This window comes from Populus nigra, chromosome 8 (assembly GCF_951802175.1).
Source record: "Populus nigra chromosome 8, ddPopNigr1.1, whole genome shotgun sequence".
Taxonomy (NCBI): Eukaryota; Viridiplantae; Streptophyta; class Magnoliopsida; order Malpighiales; family Salicaceae; genus Populus; species Populus nigra.
In genome coordinates this window covers 1166267-1185576 of record NC_084859.1, presented here as the reverse complement: position 1 = coordinate 1185576, position 19310 = coordinate 1166267, and the positions used below count along the sequence as shown (strand labels likewise).

The 19310-nt window shown below is 33.4% G+C and overlaps 1 protein-coding gene across 1 annotated transcript; it reads left to right on the top strand.

Annotated features, from left to right (window-relative positions):
• Window positions 1–9698: 9698 nt before the first annotated feature.
• Window positions 9699–19099, top strand: LOC133701371 (disease resistance protein RPV1-like). The gene is made up of 5 exons (XM_062125264.1): window positions 9699–10382; window positions 15949–17023; window positions 17128–17430; window positions 17516–18415; window positions 18500–19099. Exons 1-5 carry the CDS (start codon window positions 9805–9807, stop codon window positions 19040–19042), a joined length of 3399 nt encoding a protein of 1132 aa, XP_061981248.1. The 5' UTR covers window positions 9699–9804; the 3' UTR covers window positions 19043–19099.
• Window positions 19100–19310: the final 211 nt, after the last annotated feature.

Here is a 19310-nt window from a genome sequence, read left to right as displayed (position 1 = left end):
AGATATTGATGTCTAGATACTTTATTACAGGGATTAAATTAACAATCAAAATCTTCAGGCAGGCTAGATATATGTTTTTTTTTTACATTAATGTGAATTTAAATTAATTAGTATTCATGACTCTTGTTCATAATTGCACTGTTTGGTTCTTGTGGGTTTTTTATTTGTGGGGGATAAAAGGCTTGGTTTTCCCACTCAAATCAAGAGCATGCAGTACATACATGTCTTCCTAAGGCCATCTATAGCTAAAATACAACAATCAATGAAGTGTTAGAGTCTTTGAGTGCACTGAAAAGTGATTGCATGTTGATTTGTTGTGTGCACTTGACTGCTCACGCTGCAACAGAAGTGTAAATTCTCAAAATCACGACCCGTCAAAATCATATAAACTATGGAAAATCATATTAAAATCTTGAAAATAAGTGAAATAGATCTTGACTTGTATAAAATCAGTAAAATCTAACCGGATTTACTAGATTTAACTTTTAAAATTAACTTTGACTCAATAATTACAAAAATTTAATAAGAAATACTCATTTAAACAAAACAATTTATACCATTTCTATTCGTGCCTATATTTTTATTTTTTATCCTTTGATATATAATTTTCTCTCTATTTGTATGGGTTCGACTCAAGGTTAGGCATGATTTTCAACCATGATAAGTCTTGATTGATATAAAAATCAATTAAACAATTATCCCAGTGTAAGATGGAAAAAAAAATAAAAATATGGTGCATTAAATATAAAATATTATTAATTAGTGAAGTGAAGAAAACTATAGCTAGCTTAGAAATTAAATTATCATTACTCTTACATACACATATTAATTGAGATATTACTAGCTTGATTTCATCGCTAACATAATGTCTTCATTTATTTTTTTTTTAATATAAATTTCTTAACATAACCCAAAATTACATGCTGAAATTATTGTTTCTATTTATAAAAGCAATGAAATAATGTTTAGATTTGATGAACAGTATGTTTAAAAATATTGTATTGGTTGTTTTTTAAAATATTTTTTTAATATATCAAAATAATATATTTTTTTATTTTTTATAAATATTTTTAACATCAGTATATTAAAACCATATAAAAATAAAAAAAATAAATTCTAAATAAAAATAAATTTAAAATTTTTAAAAATATAATTTTAAACATGTTTCCAATCATTCCAATGCTATATGGCCGTAATGATTAAGGCCGTAATGTGCATGCTAGAGGTCCAAAGAAGCTTCTAATAATCAATAATAACTGACCAGGTCGTGCTCAAATTTTTTCATAGTTTTCAAGACTTTCGTAACAAAGGATAACAGAAAGTTCCTTTAATACGATTGAGAGCTGATAGTGAAATCATGGCCATCGTGGCTGTCAACCCTTTCATTAGAATAATAATTCTCTAATCCAGCCAAACCTAAGTTTTTAATTAAATAATAAAACATTAACCTCACTAACCTATTTAATTCAATTGAATTTTTAATAATTTTATTTATTTAATTAAATCAAATTCAAATTATATAAGATTAAATATGTTAGAAAGTAATATAAATTATACTTTGAAACCTTACTTAATAATTCAAATTATTAGGTTGAGATAATTTTTTGATATAATATTAAAAATTTGTTGACTAAATAATCACTAATTAAATTTAATTAAATAAAATTTAAATGATGTGGGTTGAACATCTTCTTAAAAAAATTATTATTATTTTAATAAAAATAATTAAAATAAACTAGTGAAACATAAATCAACTACCTATACCCTGTTTTTCAATAATTCTCCCAATTATAAATAGTAATTTTAGGAGATAGTGAAAAGCACCAAATCCCCCAACTCCACTTTATCTCTATAGATCCCCCTAGCTATAGGTACCCTTTTGACTTCTAAACTAAGTCAATGACAGGAAGAGAAATCTATTTTGAACTTATGTGGTAGATCGATGGCCCACAAAACTGATCTATCCAAGAACACACTCCGATACAGCTCAGGTAGGAATTGCTTAATATGGTGATGTGTCTTGGGCCACTGAAATATTGTATCATAGCAAACCTTTTCAGTTTTTCTAAAGCTTTTTTGTTTACGCGGTCGAGAAGGAGATGAAAACAAAAAAACACGGGCATCCATGGTTGAAAAGAAGTTCGGAAGGTGCCCATTGTCATTATCATCTACAGTGTTTTTTTAAAATGGTTTTTTTTTTAATATCAGTCTATTAAAATTATTAAAAATATTAATTTAATAATTTTTCAACATAAATACACGCTCGCGAACAGACACGAATTCATTCTAAACTTAGTTTCAACTGCACTGTATTTTTTTCACTCCAACCTCTGTTTCAATCGCCTTCTCTCTTCACAGAAACTCTTCATCTCCTGAAAAGGAATGGAACAAGTACATCTCTTCACGAAGAAACTAAAACCAACCCATATAGGATATACTCTTTCAGTTCCAACCCATGTCCTTGAGGCTTTTCCATTTCCTGAAGGAGCCCATATGATGAAATTTGAAGCAGTCGATGCTACTGATAATGTATGGAGGTTTTGCTTGTCAACCCGTCTGACTGGAGCATACCCAAAACCCGTTCTTCTACGCTCTTCTTGGCATCGTTTTGTAGAGCAGAAAGACCTTGCTCCCGAAGACAGGGTTGTTTTCTTGATGGAGAGAGATGAAGATAATGACATGGTCAGGAGGTACACGGTTAGAGCTCAACGAAAAGTGATGATCTTGATGGGGCAAGATATTTGGGTTGATGTCGAGGATCTTCCCCTGTATGGTCTTTGAAGAGTTCGACGCACTCTTGGTGCCCCACGAAAATAGTCCTTTCCGCTGCGCTAGTAGTTTGTTAATCTAGTTGGCTAGTTAGGCCATTTGCTTAGCGGTAATCAATATCATGCATATAACTGTGTAATTAGTATCTTGTTTGGTTTTCAAGTTTCTTTCCTTTTCTTCTTAATGTAAGTGTGCCCCTCGTGCCCTACGAGCTTTGAATCAGAAGAATATAATATTGAAGCTAATAGAAATAACTATATGTCTCAAAATGGGGGAAACCAGGACCTGCTGGGATTGGTGGTGCGTTCATGTTTTATTTTTCCTGCACTGCTGGCTTTATTGATTCGAGTGAGGCAGAGTTGCTGGCGATATACAAAGCCTAAGCTTAAGATCCTGGAAACTTGAGACCTTTTATGAGCTTCAAAATATTGTTAATTAAGAAGACAGTTGAGGGAAACAATTTTTACACTCACTCACACAGAGGGGCTAACCATGCAGTAGACCAACTAGCCAAAAATAGTGTTAATCTTACATTACACTTCAGTGCTTGGTTGTAATCTCTTTAATTTGTTGTTTCCTTGGTCGTTAATTCAAAAGGAAGCTATTGAAAATAGCCATGAAGTGAGTGGCTGAAACAGAGGAAAGAAATTAAGGAAAAAAAACAGAATAGGTAATAGTCAAGGTAGCTATGAAATCAAGCTCTGGCTTGCTAATGACATGCCACAACTTCCTCTCTCAAAACGTTAAGAAAGGCCACTGCTTTGCTAACCGAATCTGATTCCACAGCCCAATTAAGCTGACTTGCCAACGATGAGGGAACACTAATCTCTAATGCTATCTTAATGGGGCAAACTTCAGTCTCATTTGAATCCATGTCCTCAATCATGCAAGAGAAAACGCACAAGAAACGACCCTATGGGTCTCTCGGAACGCCTCCTATTCCAGCACTTCCGGGTTTCCCTAAGAATCCTCTGCATTCCATTTTGCAGTACCATCCTCGGGTTTCTTCCAGCTACTGTCAAGCTAGATTGTTTTTTTTTCCCCTGATGAAATGGGCTACTGGCTCATCGATCATGGATCCCCTGTATACTTGGTTTTTAGACAATTTTCCACATGGCATCAGCCAACTTCCATCCATACTTCTACCAAACACAATTGTAAATATTGACGCACCAAGATTCAATATACACAAAAGAATTGAATTAATTTCTGATGTGATGGTCAATTGGCTTCTAATATTTTGGATTCTGGATAAATATATTAAGCTAAACACCACTGCAACAGAGACCTCATCTTTAATTCTTTAAGCAATCCCATGCTAGAAATGCTTCTTATTAAAACTCTCAAGCCTCTGTGGGTTAAATGATGCAGTAATGATGGTGGCTTGTTGATAGTGATGGGGCAGTGCTGAATTCTTTTGTTAGTAGGAGTCGCCATTTTTTTGTCCTGGAGAGGATGATGTGGCTGGGGACAGCAGGAATTGACCACTTATCCCCATCATGGTGGTCCCTCCGGATGCCACAGGCGATGTTGACATAACCTGAAAGTTTGGTGGTTTTGATGGCGGCGTTTATGTCGTTGTTTTACATGTCAAGTAGACAACCTGCTTTCTATCATACCAAATAGTATGCTCTGACGTGATTTTCTAAATCTATTTTTTTTTTAAATTCTACAGTAATTGAAATAAATATTTTTTTTAGAAATTAAGCAATTAGATTATAGATGAAAAAATATGTTTTAAGTTAAAATTTCATTTTCTTATCTATGTATTTCTTTTTTTTCGAAAACATGTATTTTGTATTTTTTATTAAAAATAGCATATTTTTTTTGAAGAAAAACTTAACACAATTAAAATAAACATTTGCAAGAATTCAAATGATTTAAAGCACTAAAAAAAGTATTTCTTTAACCAAATCTCTCCTTTCTTATTCGTGTTATTTTTCTAGCAAAAATACTTTTTTATCAAAAAAATATTTTGTTAAAAATAAAGGGAGAGGGTAATTCTTCTCCGCCAACTCTGCCTTGTTTTTTATCGCCCTAGTAACAGCGGGGATTCCCAATTTACAAACCTCTCTTTGAACACATAAAGATGCCAATTATAGCCAGGAGATTTGTTGTGCCGCTACTTTGCCTGGGTCGAGCTTTCCAAGTCTAGCCATGACCATTGAGTGGGAGCTTTCATCCTATTCCACAGTACCCGATTCGCACTTTTTGTTTCTCTTCGTCCCTGTCCTTTTCTAATCTGATAGATATCTGGAAGTGCACCTGGTGGTCATTGTTCAGTCAGATGACTTACCGGAGGTTATAGCTAAGGTTCCTATTTTGGCCTCTCCTGTACGTTCAAGTTATCAGAAATCAGGAAATTTGTATTCATTTCTAACCCATTTAGAAGATAGCAATATCTGGAATCATCTAATGTAGCCGTGAAGGATTTAAGGATTGTTGGATGTGCATGCAGTGTCTGTAATGTGTTATTCATAGGAAATGCTTATGGCCTCTCCTGTAATGCCTTGTTGACAAACAAATTGATTTTTCTTTTCATCAAAGGAGGATTAATATGTGCGGTTGTTTTATATCATTTTTAGCGTTGGCAAATATTGTTTAAACCCAAAAACAAATATGATATTCTTGACCTAGTTCTTTTTTTATTTTTTTTTTTCAATTTTTCTTCAAAAAAATAATAATTCATTATTTGTGTATATTTTTTTAAATAATTTTTTTGTTTATGTTTTAATTACATTGTGATTAGTTTTAAATGATATTGAGCATATTTAATTTTTAGAGAGGTAGATATGATTTATCTGTGGTTTTTTATTAATTTTTTTATTGATTAAAATGTTTTTTTTAATATTGATTTTTTTATAAGATTTTTTATATGTGCAACCTTACATTGTTGTTTGATTTTAAATTATTGTTCAATAAATTTTATGTGTTATGTGTAGCCTTGCATTATTTTTTTATAATTATTGTTCAATAAATTTTATGTGTTTTTCTATTACAAATTTCTTTTGATAGAGAAATTTATTAAACATAATCAAGTAAATTATTCATGTTGCGATGTTAGATTTCTTGATCTTTATTTTTCATTTAGTTTTCTCAATTTCATTTTTGTTTATTGTTGATAAATTTTTTTCCATTAATTTACACAATGATTATTGGGTTATTTAATTAAATGCGTGCAAACTTTAAAAACTTTAAATTCAAGATTTTATTATTATATATTTTATAACTCTTTAAATAAACTCAAAATTAGCCTAGCAAACTAAGAAATATGAAAAATAACAGAATTAGCTTAAACAATAATTTTTTTATCCTAGTATCCTAATTTAGAAAAATTCTATATCTCAGCTTATTACAACTAACTAATCTTATTATAAATTGAGAAGAATTTCGGACCTCAACTGATTACGGTCTTATTTGTTTTTGCGTTTCAAAAGCGTTTTTGAAAAAAATTAAATTTTTTTTATTTACTTCAAATTAATATTTTTTGATGTTTTTAGATAATTTTGATATGCTAATATCAAAAATAATTTTAAAAATATATATATATTTTGATGCATTTCCATACAAAAAACACTTTAAAAAGCAATCGCTACTATATTTCCAAACATCCTTAACTGATCAACCTCATTTTAAAACTAGATGCTGATAAAATTTAAGAAGTATGAAAGTTATGAGGTTTGTTATCAGATTACTCTGCACAACCTAGACCTCTTCTTAGATTTAGTCCTATTGATCCAACGTCATAGGCAGTTTGGTTGTCAACACGACTCAAACTTCTGACATGATCAGAACATGGTCAAGAACCTGGTGTTGAAAGAACATTTAGACACAGAAGAGATTTGCTATATATAAAATTTTCCATGCCCTTTACAGTGCAAAACCAACGTTTATTCCACTGTGTATTTTCCATACCTGACTGAGTTTGTAGAAGAAGAATTTTAAGAGAGAATGAGAAATGTTCTTGTATTCCATTGTGTATTTTGCTGAGCAGGAAAACCTGCTTTTATACATGTTGCATGCAGTTAATAACTGAATCCTAGAATTTAAGAATGAAATCATCTCCAACCATCCAATGATTGAGGGCTACGATTCTTACCGCTATGCAAGAAACGGTTGTAAAAGAAAAATAACAGAAACAACTAACTGTAACTGCTGCAACTTCCTTTAACAGAAAACTCCTTCCATTTCTTCATTCTTCTCGTTACAGCCTACAGGATTTACTTTTGAGGCTTGAAATCCAAGTAATCAGCTTATCTTTCAACATTCTCCCACTCTGAAACAAAGTTCAAGCTTGGTTAGCAAGAAGAATGTGAGGAAAGCAACTACAAAGAAAAGGGGGAAAAAAAAAAGAAAACGAGAATTTATATCATTGGTTCCATATAATACAACTGAAGTATCTCAAACTCTTCCAACATTTTAGGGAGTTGTTCTTGAAAAGTAATAGAGAGCCTGTCCATGAGGAAGAAAATGTACTGACCTAGCAATGCATATGATGCTGCAGCAAAACCCTGTCCATAGCGTAAATATAGTATAAGTAAAGGATACACTGGACATTTGCATGGTAAGCAATAGATATTTCTCAATCATGGATTTATGGTTTATGAAGACCTGATGTAAACAGCATGAGTAGTTCTAGTTAATCATATACACATCTTTGAGGAAGCATGTCTCTAGACTGGGATGAAAAAACAGGGTATTTTACAGAATTGTTGCTGCTGATAGCCATACACCAAGAGATGACAAACACCTTCAAGTTGTTGGTTTCTACGACCCCTTAGCAGGTTCCCTCCTCTTCTTCTCACCCTTCTCTTATTATTTTCATATGCTCAGTTCACATGAAGTTTTTTTTTTTCTAATTTTAAAGATCTGGACTTTGAAAGCTTATTGTGTTTATTTTCAGATTCTCATATCATCATTGCGTGGTATGTGGATGACTTTGTTATTCAAGAATTAAACTTTGTGAGGTAATGCATTTGTAATTTTATTTTCTTATGTATATGTAGTTTAATATGATCACTGGTAGCACTGATTGTTCTTATATAGTTCATTCTGTCATCAATTAAAGTCTCAAAAATATGTTTGGAGTTCATAGTTTTAGTAGTTTTGTAGGTTAATTTTCATCTATTTTAATTTAAATCTAGTCCAAACTAAGGTCACTGGACCAAGGTTTTAAGGAGGAGTATTTCTTTCGTCTTTCGCTTTTCAGCTCAAGGTTGGATGTAGGCCTAAAATGACATGTAAGCTCACATCATGAAAATGGTGAGGGCCAAAAACATTCTATCAAGTTGCCAAATCAGGCCCAAAATCACCAGTTGTTGTAAACTGTGTTCGTTTTCCGGCCTTGTATAAGAATCAACAGTCATAGCACTGTTGATTATCGAAAGCCACCGTCAAGAAAAGAAATACGCAATTACATAATGTCAAAGCAATTCAGCTTCCCAAACACTTAAGGTCAAGTCGGCGTCCCCGTCAATATGACTATTATTGCATGAAGAAGAGGATTGGCCCATCCCCCGTCCCTTCCTCTCTCCTTCAAGACGACTTCTTCTTCTTCTTCTTCTTCTTCTTCTATATATATATATATATAAAAGAAGACATGAAGCCTTTTTGTACACGGGAAATTCAACAATCTATGCACCCTCTATAATGTTCTGAAAAAAATACTTGGATTTGAAACCCTCATTATTATAATTATACATATGCCCCTAACTATATTTATATTTAATAAGAGATTAAATTGCCTCTAATTTATATTGATAAAAATACAAAAAAGTTAGTGGACATCAGTTTTAAATTTTTTGTATTTAAAGGCAATGTAGTTATTTTATTATGCTATCAAATATTAAAATACCGAAACACTCATGGATCCTAGTTTTAATTTTTTTTAAGAGTATTTAAATTATTTTATTGTTCTTTTAAAATATAAAAAAATTAATTTTAAAAATTTAAATTTAAATTTAAATTAAAACAAAAAACGGTTTATTTCTAAACAAGTCGGTAGCAGCAACCATAATCAACGGTGCTATGACACATTTTGATATGACCATCATCAAAAGCAACCGTTCCTTGAAAAACAAAGACAAGAAATACGTAATTACAAGGAAAATTATAAAAGAATTTGAAGTACAAGTTAATAGACTAAAGAATCATGCAGGACAGAACTGTTTACTGTTTAAAGAAAATATATAATAAAATTTTTTAAGAGAAAATAACAAAATCCTAAAGCTGCTAGTAGTGTTTGAAATTGTATTTTAAAAGTATTTTTTTTTAAAAAATTATTTTATTTTATTTTTTTTAATTAATATGTTTTTAATATTTTCAGATCATTTTAATGTGCTGATATTAAAAATAATTTTTTAAAAATAAAAAAATATTATTTTAATATATTTTAAAATAAAAAATATTTTAAAAATTAACCGTTATCACACTTTCAAAATAAATTATACACTAAGTAAATAGATAATTCATTTGAAATATTAGAAAAAATTATAATACAAATAACAGTAATTATTGAGACAGAGTATCAAGTCCTTCTCCATCAAATCATCATAATTGATGACATTGAAGGCAAAAAAGTCCTCAGTGTGAACACTTGGACTGAAGATATAGAAGGTTTCTACGGTAAGTTGTAGTTGTTGTTTTTTTTATTAAAAAAATTAATATGATATATTTTTTTATTTTTAAAAAATTATTTTAGATATTAAAACTTAAAAAAAAATTTAAAATACTAAAAAAGTTAATTTCAGATAAAAAAATAAAAAATTTCAAGATTTATAAATACATTTTCTATACAGCAAAGACAAACAGCCCATTAATACCCTCTCCTATCAAATCACTTCACTTTCAGGAAGACATCAATGTGCAACCTCCCCATTATTATAACCATACATATGCCTAAGGCAGGGTCTTAAACACGTAAAGCCTAAGCTACTGATTCAAAATCAGCCTCATCTTTTTCCTGGAGTTATTTCCGTTCTCTCCCTTCCCACCAGAGTCTTACTCTTGTTTCTTTGATTGTTTCTCCACAAAACAATGGCGATGTTTTTCTTGTTTCTCTCTATCTTTTTGTTTGTTTATCTCTGGAGATTCATCATACGAAACCGTCATATATCTCCATCGCTATCTACTCCTTCCACCTTAACCACCGCCAAACCACAAGTAATTAAATATGATGTCTTCCTTAGTTTCAGGGGAGAAGACACCCGTGTTGGTTTTACCAGCCACCTCCATGCTGCTTTGAAACGGAAACAAATCCTAACTTTCGTAGATGATCAGCATGTGAGAGGAGATGAGATTCCGGAATCACTTCTGAGAACAATTGAAGAGGCCAAGCTTTCTGTGATTGTTTTTTCTGAAAACTATGCATCTTCCAAATGGTGTTTAGAGGAGCTTGCAAAGATTTTTGAGCGTAGAAAAAATAATGGACAGATAGTTATTCCGGTATTCTACCAGGTGGATCCATCCCATGTAAGAAATCAAACAGGAAGCTTTGGGGATGCATTTGCTAGACTTATAAAGAAGAAAGCTTTGACGATGGACAAAGTGCAGAGCTTCAGAGACGCTTTGACGGATACAGCCACTCTAGCTGGATGGAGCTTAGGGAAGTCTGAGTAAGCGCTTGAAATATATCCCAAAAGAAAATATTCGTTCATTTGTTGAGGATTTGAAATTTAATTTAAAATTACTGAGAATGATGAGCTCTGTGAATCTATATTTATTTTATTTGATTTTGAAAACGTTGTAGCGAAACACTAGTACATATCTTAAGCTTTAGGACATAGAAAGCAGATACTTGGGAATCCTTACATTAAATTTTATCACGACAATCAATGTTTTCTTCTATCGTTTCACTTGAAATTGAGTCATTAATAATCTATTTATTTGAGGGTGAAACAGGATTATAGTATGTTTAAAAATAATATAAATTATATTTTTAATTTTTTTTTTATTGAGATAATTCTATATACAATGACATGAGAAAACATCTTATACATTTGCATTTCATTGATTTTCTTAGAGAAACACCGATTACAAGTAGTTTTCAGTTTCAAGGTTTGATTAACTGTAGCATGAGATATTACAAATAAGGAAAATTAGAAATTAGAAATAAGTTTAGGAAAGAATTTTGTATATTTCTATTCTTAGCTTGCCATCCTTAAACAGGACTACTATTGTGTGTACACACACACGTTCTATGCAATAAGAAAGTATGACAATAATTGATATAGACACAATTGTTTCTAAGTTATCTGGACATTGTTGACAAGGTATCAAAACAACTTATCCAAATCTAACCTTTGTTTTCCTTCCTCTCAAATAACAGACAACCTAAAACATGACAGAACCAAATACACCAAACCATGTTCAGATTACAATCACAAATTTCAGAACCGACACTCAAACCAACTCTACCCAAAACCCTGACCTGCTAATTATAGCCATCCTTAAAATCAAATTCAATGGCCAAAATTATGAACTATGGTCACATATCATGGAGATGTTTATATATCTTCGGCAGAGACAAACTTGGATTAATCATTCGCGAAATCACACAGTCAGCATTTACCGACCCAACATACTGTAAATGGAGAATAGAAAATGTTGTTGTTAAAGGTTAGATTATCAATTCTCTAAACCCAGATTTATTGGGAATTTTATTAGATTTCCTACAGATAAAGGTGTTTAGAATGTCATTGCCACAACCTACTTTGATAAAGGAGATATTGTCCAGGTATATAATCTAAAAAGCAAAGTCAGTCGAATAGCACAAGGGAGTGGTTCTCTAAAAGACTACTACATCGACTTACAAACTCTCTAGTGAGAGATTAACTATAGATGCCCAAAGCCCATGACATGGGATGAGGACATAAAAAATACAATAAATTAATTCAAGAACATCAAATTTATACCTTCTTAGATGGTTTAGATGATCAATTTGATCAGACCCGCTGAGATATTCTTCAATAGATTCCTCTACCATCGATCGAGCAAGCCTTCGCTGAAGTAAGAAGAGAGAACACCAGGCAAACCGTGATGATGGAGAAGGAAGGTGGAGATAGTTTCGGTTTACTAACGAAAGGCAGAGACAGGAACTGAGGTGAGATGAGAAGGGGAGGCATGAGGAACCTAGGGCTATTGAATGAAAAAATCGTGATGACTGGCATGAGTGGCAAGAAGGTTGATGAAGGTTGGGCTGATTTCAAGGGCCTCACTCTTATAAGCCCAAACAAATAGGCTGACCCTGGTGGCAACTCTCAGAATAGTTTTTTGGCCCATCATCATCATCTAATAAGCATACCATTCGGCCTAGGCCTGGTCCACATGGACTGAATTCCAACAAGCCATTGTTTGCTAGACCAAAAGCCCATGAGGGTGTGTGCACTCATTATGGCAAAAATAAGCATACCAAAGATACATGTTTTCAGCTACACGAGTATTCAAAGTGGTGGTATGAACTTAAAGGAAAAAAAGACGCATGAGATGGCCACGTAACATTTGTTACTAATACAGATCCAAACACACTTATGATCCTCAACAGTCAACCTTAGTCTATAACTCAAGACCCAGGTACTATTGGTTCCACAAACTTAGTATCCAATGGTGAACATGTAAATAATTGGATTATTGACGTAGGGGCAACAAGTCACATGATATATGATCCTAATGACTTTAAAACAAAGTCAGTTCCTCGACAACAGGCCATATCAAATGCTAACAGTGATATATATCCAGTAACAGGGGGAGGAATAATGAAATTATCAACCACATTCACTCTCCCTAATACTCTTTTTGTTCTTTTACTCTTCATTAAATTACTATTAGTGGTCAAGTAATAGAAAATTTAAATTGTTGCGTACTAATGTACTCATTTTGTTTGTTTAAAGATGTTCTCATAAAAAAGATTTTAGGTCGTGGTACTAAGAGATAAGGGTTATATTATATAGTTCATTTTGCTCAATCATCACAACGACAAGGACAAGACATTTGGTTATGAAATTATCGGTTAGGACATCCATCATTCATTTATTTACAACATTTATTCCCTACCTCATTTGAAAATGTTCTGCTCTCTAGTTTCAAATGCAAGGATTGTATCCTGATTAAAAGTCATTGAACAATTTACCCCATCAATTATAATAAATGCAATACACCATTCGAGATTATTTACTTTGATTTATGGGGTCCTATAGCTGTTATGATCACTACTAGCTTTAAATGGTTTCACTTTTATTGATGAATGTACAAGGGCCTCTTGGGTTTACATGTTGAAACATAAGAAGGATGTCCTACTAGTTTTTTTTTTTAAATTCCACCCTTGTACAATCCCAGTTCTATTTGGGCATTAAAACGCTTTGATCTAATAATGAAGGTGAATATTTTAGTCAAGAGTTTAGAAAAATTTGTGATAGCAAGGGCATCATACATGAGATTACATGTCTACATACTCATTAGCAGAATGAAATTGTTGAATGAAAAAATAGACACAAACTAGAGACAGTATGGACAATAATGGGAGCTGCTCATATGCCCTAATGATTCTGGCCTGATGTCGTGGGCACATTTATTTATCTTCAACCGTATGCCATCCCGAGTACTTAATTTTCACACACCACTCTAGACTTTGAAATGATATGTTACACTACCCTCAACACTCTATATACCTCCAAAAATATTTAGTTGTGTTATATTTATATATTTTCCAAAGCACCAACGATCCAAGTTGGATCCATATGTTGTTCATTGTGTCTTTCTTGGCTATGGTTCTCATATGAAAGGATATTGGTGTTGTGATCATCTTTCATGCAAACTCTATGTTACTATGAATAGAACCTTTCTTGAGACCAAATATTTCTTCAACAAACCATCCCTTTCTATTCTTCAGGGGAAGAATAGAAATGAACAATAGATATGAGAATGGGTTCACACTGACCATATTAAAGGACACACTCAAACAAAACTGGAGATTACGTAGCAGACCAATCACACCGACTACATACTTAAGCCACATCAAATAACCCCCTCTTCAATATACAACACGACCAAAATCAGAATTATGACATTCCCAACACTATAATTGACGTAAGATCTCCTGACTCTCCTACATTACCAGATTCTATGAAATACAGTTTACCTCACAAGCATAATCGGGGGATACCCCCAAACTGGTACTCACCATAAATAGAAGGACAAAAAGCCAGATACTCCATTGAAAATTTTATCTCAGCCCATAACATGTCGGATGCAGCAAAGGTCTTTATAGGAAAAGTGTCTTTAGAACAGGTCCCACGAAACATTGAAGAAGCCATGCTAGATGAATATTGGAAGATGGTTGTTTATGATGAAATCAAGGCTCTCCAGAATAATAATATCGGGGAGGTAACTATATTGCCAGATAGGAAAAAGATAGTTGGATGTAAATAAGTGTTTACTATGAAATATAAAGCAAATAGGACAATAGAACGATACAAAGCAAGACTGGTGGCTAAATGATACACGCAAACATATGGCATAGACTTTCAGGAAACTTTCTCACCAATAGCCAAACTGAACACAATTCGGATACTCCTATCACTTGCCGCAAACCTGGATTGGCCTTTACATAAGTTTGATGTAAATAATTCATTTCTTCATGGACATCTAGAGGAGGAAGTATACATGGATGTTCCCTCTAGTTTAACAAAAAGAATAAAAAATATGGTGTGCAGGCTTACAAAATCACTTTATGGACTGAAACAGTCTCCTATGGCATGGTTTGGAAGATTTAGTCTAGCAATGCAAAAGCATGGATTTAGCCAAAGCAACTCGGACCATACACTATTTCTAAAAAGAAATGAGGGAAAACAGTAGCTTTGATTATTTATGTTGATGGCATGATAGTCACAAGTATGATGAAGAAGGAATTTTAGAATTACATAAGTATCTAGCAAATGAATTTGAAATGAAAGATCTTAGTGGGTTGAAGTATTTTTTGGGCATTAAAGTATACAAATCAAAACTAGGCATATTCCTATCACAAAGGAAGTATGTATTAGGCTTATTAGCTGAGACAGGTATGTTAGACTACAAACCTATAGATACACTAATCGTACATAATCATTGTTTAGTAGAATATTTGGATCAAGTTCCCACAAATAGAAAACCATATCAAAATTTTGTAGGAAGACTCATCTACCCATCACATTCACGTCTTGATATCATATATGTAGTCAGTCTAGTCAGTTAGTTCATGCACAACCCATGTGAAGTATATATGGAGGCAGCATTGCGAGTGTTTAGATATTTAAAATCTTCTATAGGAAGAGGAATTCTCTTCTTAAAGAATGATCACCTAAACATCATTGGTTATACTAATACAGACTGGGCTGGGAATCTAACTAACAAAAAAATCTACTTTCGGATACTTTACTTTTGTTGGGGAAAACTTGATAACCTGGAAAAGTAAGAAGCAAAAGGTAGTTGCTCTATTTAGTGCTGAAGCAGAATTCAGGGGGATGACCAAAGGATTATGTGAGGTACTATGGATAAAAGGGTTATTTAAGAACCTAGAATATCCTATGGATACTGAAATCAAGTTGTATTGTGACAACAAAGCTGCATTGCTATAGTCATTAATTTAGTTCAACATGTCCGAACTAAACACGTGAAAGTAGATAGACATTTCATCAAGCATAAATTTGATGAGAAGATCGTGATTTTTTCTTTTATCAAATCTGAGAATCAACCGGCAAATATCCTTGTTAAAGCAATATCGAGTAAAGTGTTTCATTGCTCTGTTAATAAGTTGGGCAAACGAGATATCTTTGCACCAACTGGAGAGGGAGTGTTGACATGAACTAATTTTGCAATCAAATATTACAAATCAGGAAAACTAAAAATCAGGAATTAGTTTAGGAAAGACTTTTGTGTATTTCTATTCTTAGCTTTCCATCCTTAAATAGGACTACTATTGTACAGACACAATTATTTCTAAGCTATCCGGACATTGTTGACAACGTCGTCATCGATTCATATGTTACATTACACTATCCACTGCCAATAATGATGCTCAATTACTCATACCAGCCTACTATATATAGATGTAGCTACTAAGGAGTGAGTATGTTTATATGTTTGTTGTTTCTTCTTGTTCGGTCCATTTTGACAAGCAAATATATGTGTGTTCTTCTTGTTTGTCAGGATGGAGTCTGAATTTATTGAGAAAATCGTTGGAGATGTTTTGAAAAAATTTCATTCCATGTCTTCAAGTCACACTACGGGTCTATTTGGAATTGATGTTCGTGTTAACAAAGTTGAGTGTTTGTTAAATATGGAATCTCCAGATGTTCTCATTGTAGGGATATGGGGAATGGGTGGTATCGGTAAGACAACGATTGCTCAAGTTGTGTGCAATAAGGTTCGTTCTCGATTTGAAGGAATCTTTGTTGAAAACTTTAGGCAACAATCTGATTTGCAAAGAAGATTTCTTTTACAGCTGCTTGGCCAAGAAATTCTGAACATGGGCTCCTTAAGTTTTCAAGATTCTTTTGTGAGGGATAGACTTCGTCGCAAAAAGGTTTTTATTGTTCTGGATGATGTGGATAATTTAATGCGTTTGGAAGAATGGAAAGATTTGCTTGATGGACGAAACAGTTCATTTGGTCCGGGCAGTAAAGTTCTCGTAACAAGTAGGGACAAGCAAGTGCTTAATAATGTAGTTGATGAGACATACGAGGTTGAGAGGTTGAACCATGAAGAAGCTCTTCGACTCTTTAGCTCAAAAGCCTTGAAGAATTGCATCCCCACAATTCATCATAGAGACTTGATAGAACACATTACAAGTCATGTACAAGGCAATCCGTTGGCTCTTATAGTTATGGGTTCCTCTCTCTATGGTAAAAGCATCGAAGAATGGTGCAGTGCATTGAATAAACTAGCTCAGGACCCTCAAATAAAAAATGCGTGGATAATTAGTTATGAAGGGTTGGATTCAGAACAAAAATCCATATTTCTTGACATAGCACATTTCTTGAGAAGATGGGAGCAAAACCGAGCAACAAAAATATTAGATGGCTTTGATGATCGGCCTGTGATTTTTGATATAAGCAAGCTCATTGATAAGTGTCTCATAACTACAACTGAAAACTTGCTAGAAATGCATGATTTACTACAAGAAATGGCATTTAACATTGTTCGTGCAGAATCTAATTTTCCTGGCAAACGTAGCAGGTTATGTCATCTACCTGATGTCGTTCATGTATTGGAGGAAAATAAGGTTAAAGCTACAGCCATTAACTGTCGTTCATTTATTTGCTCAAAAGTTGATTTGTTTGAGTAGATTGTATTATTGTTTGTTTATTCTTTATTCTTGTTTAATAGGGAACTCAAAAAATTAAAGGCATATCTTTGGACATGTCCATGTTACCGAGACAGATACACTTGAAATCTGATGCCTTCGCAATAATGGATCGTCTTAGATTTCTCAATCTCTATCTCAGTCATTCCTCCGAAGATAAAATGCACCTTCCTCCTACTGGCCTCGAATATCTTTCTAATAAGCTGGTATATTTGCACTGGTATGGATTCCCTTCGAAATCCTTGCCGCCATTTTTTGGTGCTGAACACCTTGTCGAGCTTGACCTATGCGAAAGCAAGCTTGTAAAACTTTGGACTGGAGTACAGGTATGATTTAATTGCTGCAGATTTATGATCAGAAATATGTAGTTGGAGGTGCTAACTTTCTAATTATGCCCTTTTCTGTTGACAGGATGTTGGAAATTTAAGAAAAATTAAACTATCTTACTCTCCATATTTAACGGAATTACCAGATCTATCAAAGGCTAAAAATTTAGAAGGCATATACCTTGTGGCCTGTTCAAGTTTAACCGAGGTTCCGTCATCTCTTCAATATCTTGACAAGCTAGAAGAACTTGATCTCGGATTTTGCTATAATCTTAGAAGTTTTCCAATGCTTGATTCAAAGGTTCTCAGTGTACTTCTTATAAGTCGGTGCCTAGATGTGACTATGTGTCCAACGATTTCACAAAATATGAAATGGTTACAGTTGGAGGAAACTTCTATCAAAGAAGTTCCACAGTCAGTTACTGGCAAATTGGAACTTCTTTTTCTAGATGGATGCTCAGAGATGACCAAGTTTCCAGAGATTTCAGAGGATATAAGAACGTTATATCTAAGTGGAACTGCTATTAAAGAGGTGCCCTCATCAATCCAGTTTCTCACAAAACTCTACGTGCTGGATATGAGTGGTTGCTCAAAACTTGAGACCCTCCCAGAAATCACAGTCCCTATGAAATCTTTGCAGCATCTTTACTTGAGTAAAACAGGCATTAAAGAGGTACCCTCGTCATTAATTAAGCATATGATATCTTTGATAACTCTAAATTTAGATGGAACGCCTATTAAAGAGCTACCCTTATCTATCAAAGATATGGTATGTTTGGAAGATCTGACTTTGCATGGAACGCCTATTATAGCGTTACCTGAGCTTCCCCCTTCGCTTAGGAATCTATCAACACATGACTGTGCATCACTAAAAACCATGATATCAATCATCAATATCGGCAGATTATGGTTTGGATTGGATTTTTCAAATTGCATCAAATTGGATCAGAAACCACTGATAGCAGCAATGCTTTTGAAAATTCAGGTATCTCTCCTAACCCCGTCTATCTTTCTTCTCTCTCTCTTGCTTGCTTCATCACATTTTCGGAATGTGACTTCTGTGTTACAGTCCGGAGAGGAGATCCCACTTGGCAGAATTCAAATGGTTCTACCGGGGAGTGAAATTCCAGAATGGTTCGGTGACAAAGGAATTGGATCTTCACTCACCATACAGTTGCCCTCAAATTGTCATCAGCTCAAGGGAATTGCTTTCTGCCTTGTCTTTCTACTCCCTCTTCCCTCCCATGACATGCTTTATGAATTCGTTGATCGTTCTTATGTTCATGTATATTTTGATTACCATGTTAAGAGTAAAAACGGTGAGCATGATGGTGATGATGAAGGCGTCTTCGCTTCCCAGGGAAGCCGTGCTCTATCACTTAACTTGAAGACATGTGACTCAGATCACATGATTCTACGCTACGAGCTCGAATTGGTAAATCATTTACGTCAATATTCTGGCAATGAAGTTACATTTAAATTCCACCACCATGAAGTGGACAACAGGGGGGGGAAGGTAGGTCATGAGATCCAAAAGCCTTTCAAGTTGAAAAATTGTGGGGTGTATCTGCACTTTGATGAAGATCTACTGGCGGACACGGATCTTCCTTAACAAACAAAAGTTCAGGGAGAAATAGAAGACATTGAAAGGGAGAGAGAGTTCTGTAATTACTGCAAATTGTTCTTCAATTATTAATTGGTTTTCAAGATAGCTGTAAATATTATTCTTCTCCACCTTAATTTACTTGTAAGTTTGGTTTTCTATATACTAACCAAATTACATAAACTTACATAAACGAAAAGAACATAAGAAAAACACAGAAACAAACAGTAAATACAAGAATCAAAATTCTATCGAAAATTTTATTATTGTATATTTT

Excerpts from the sequence above, each read along its gene's own strand:
- LOC133701371 (XM_062125264.1), top strand. The coding sequence starts at position 9,805 with ATGGCGATGTTTTTCTTGTTTCTCTCTATCTTTTTGTTTGTTTATCTC. Across the intron at positions 10,383-15,948 it reads TGGAGCTTAGGGAAGTCTGA|GATGGAGTCTGAATTTATTG; the intron begins GTAAGCGCTTGA and ends CTTGTTTGTCAG. Across the intron at positions 17,024-17,127 it reads ATGTATTGGAGGAAAATAAG|GGAACTCAAAAAATTAAAGG; the intron begins GTTAAAGCTACA and ends CTTGTTTAATAG.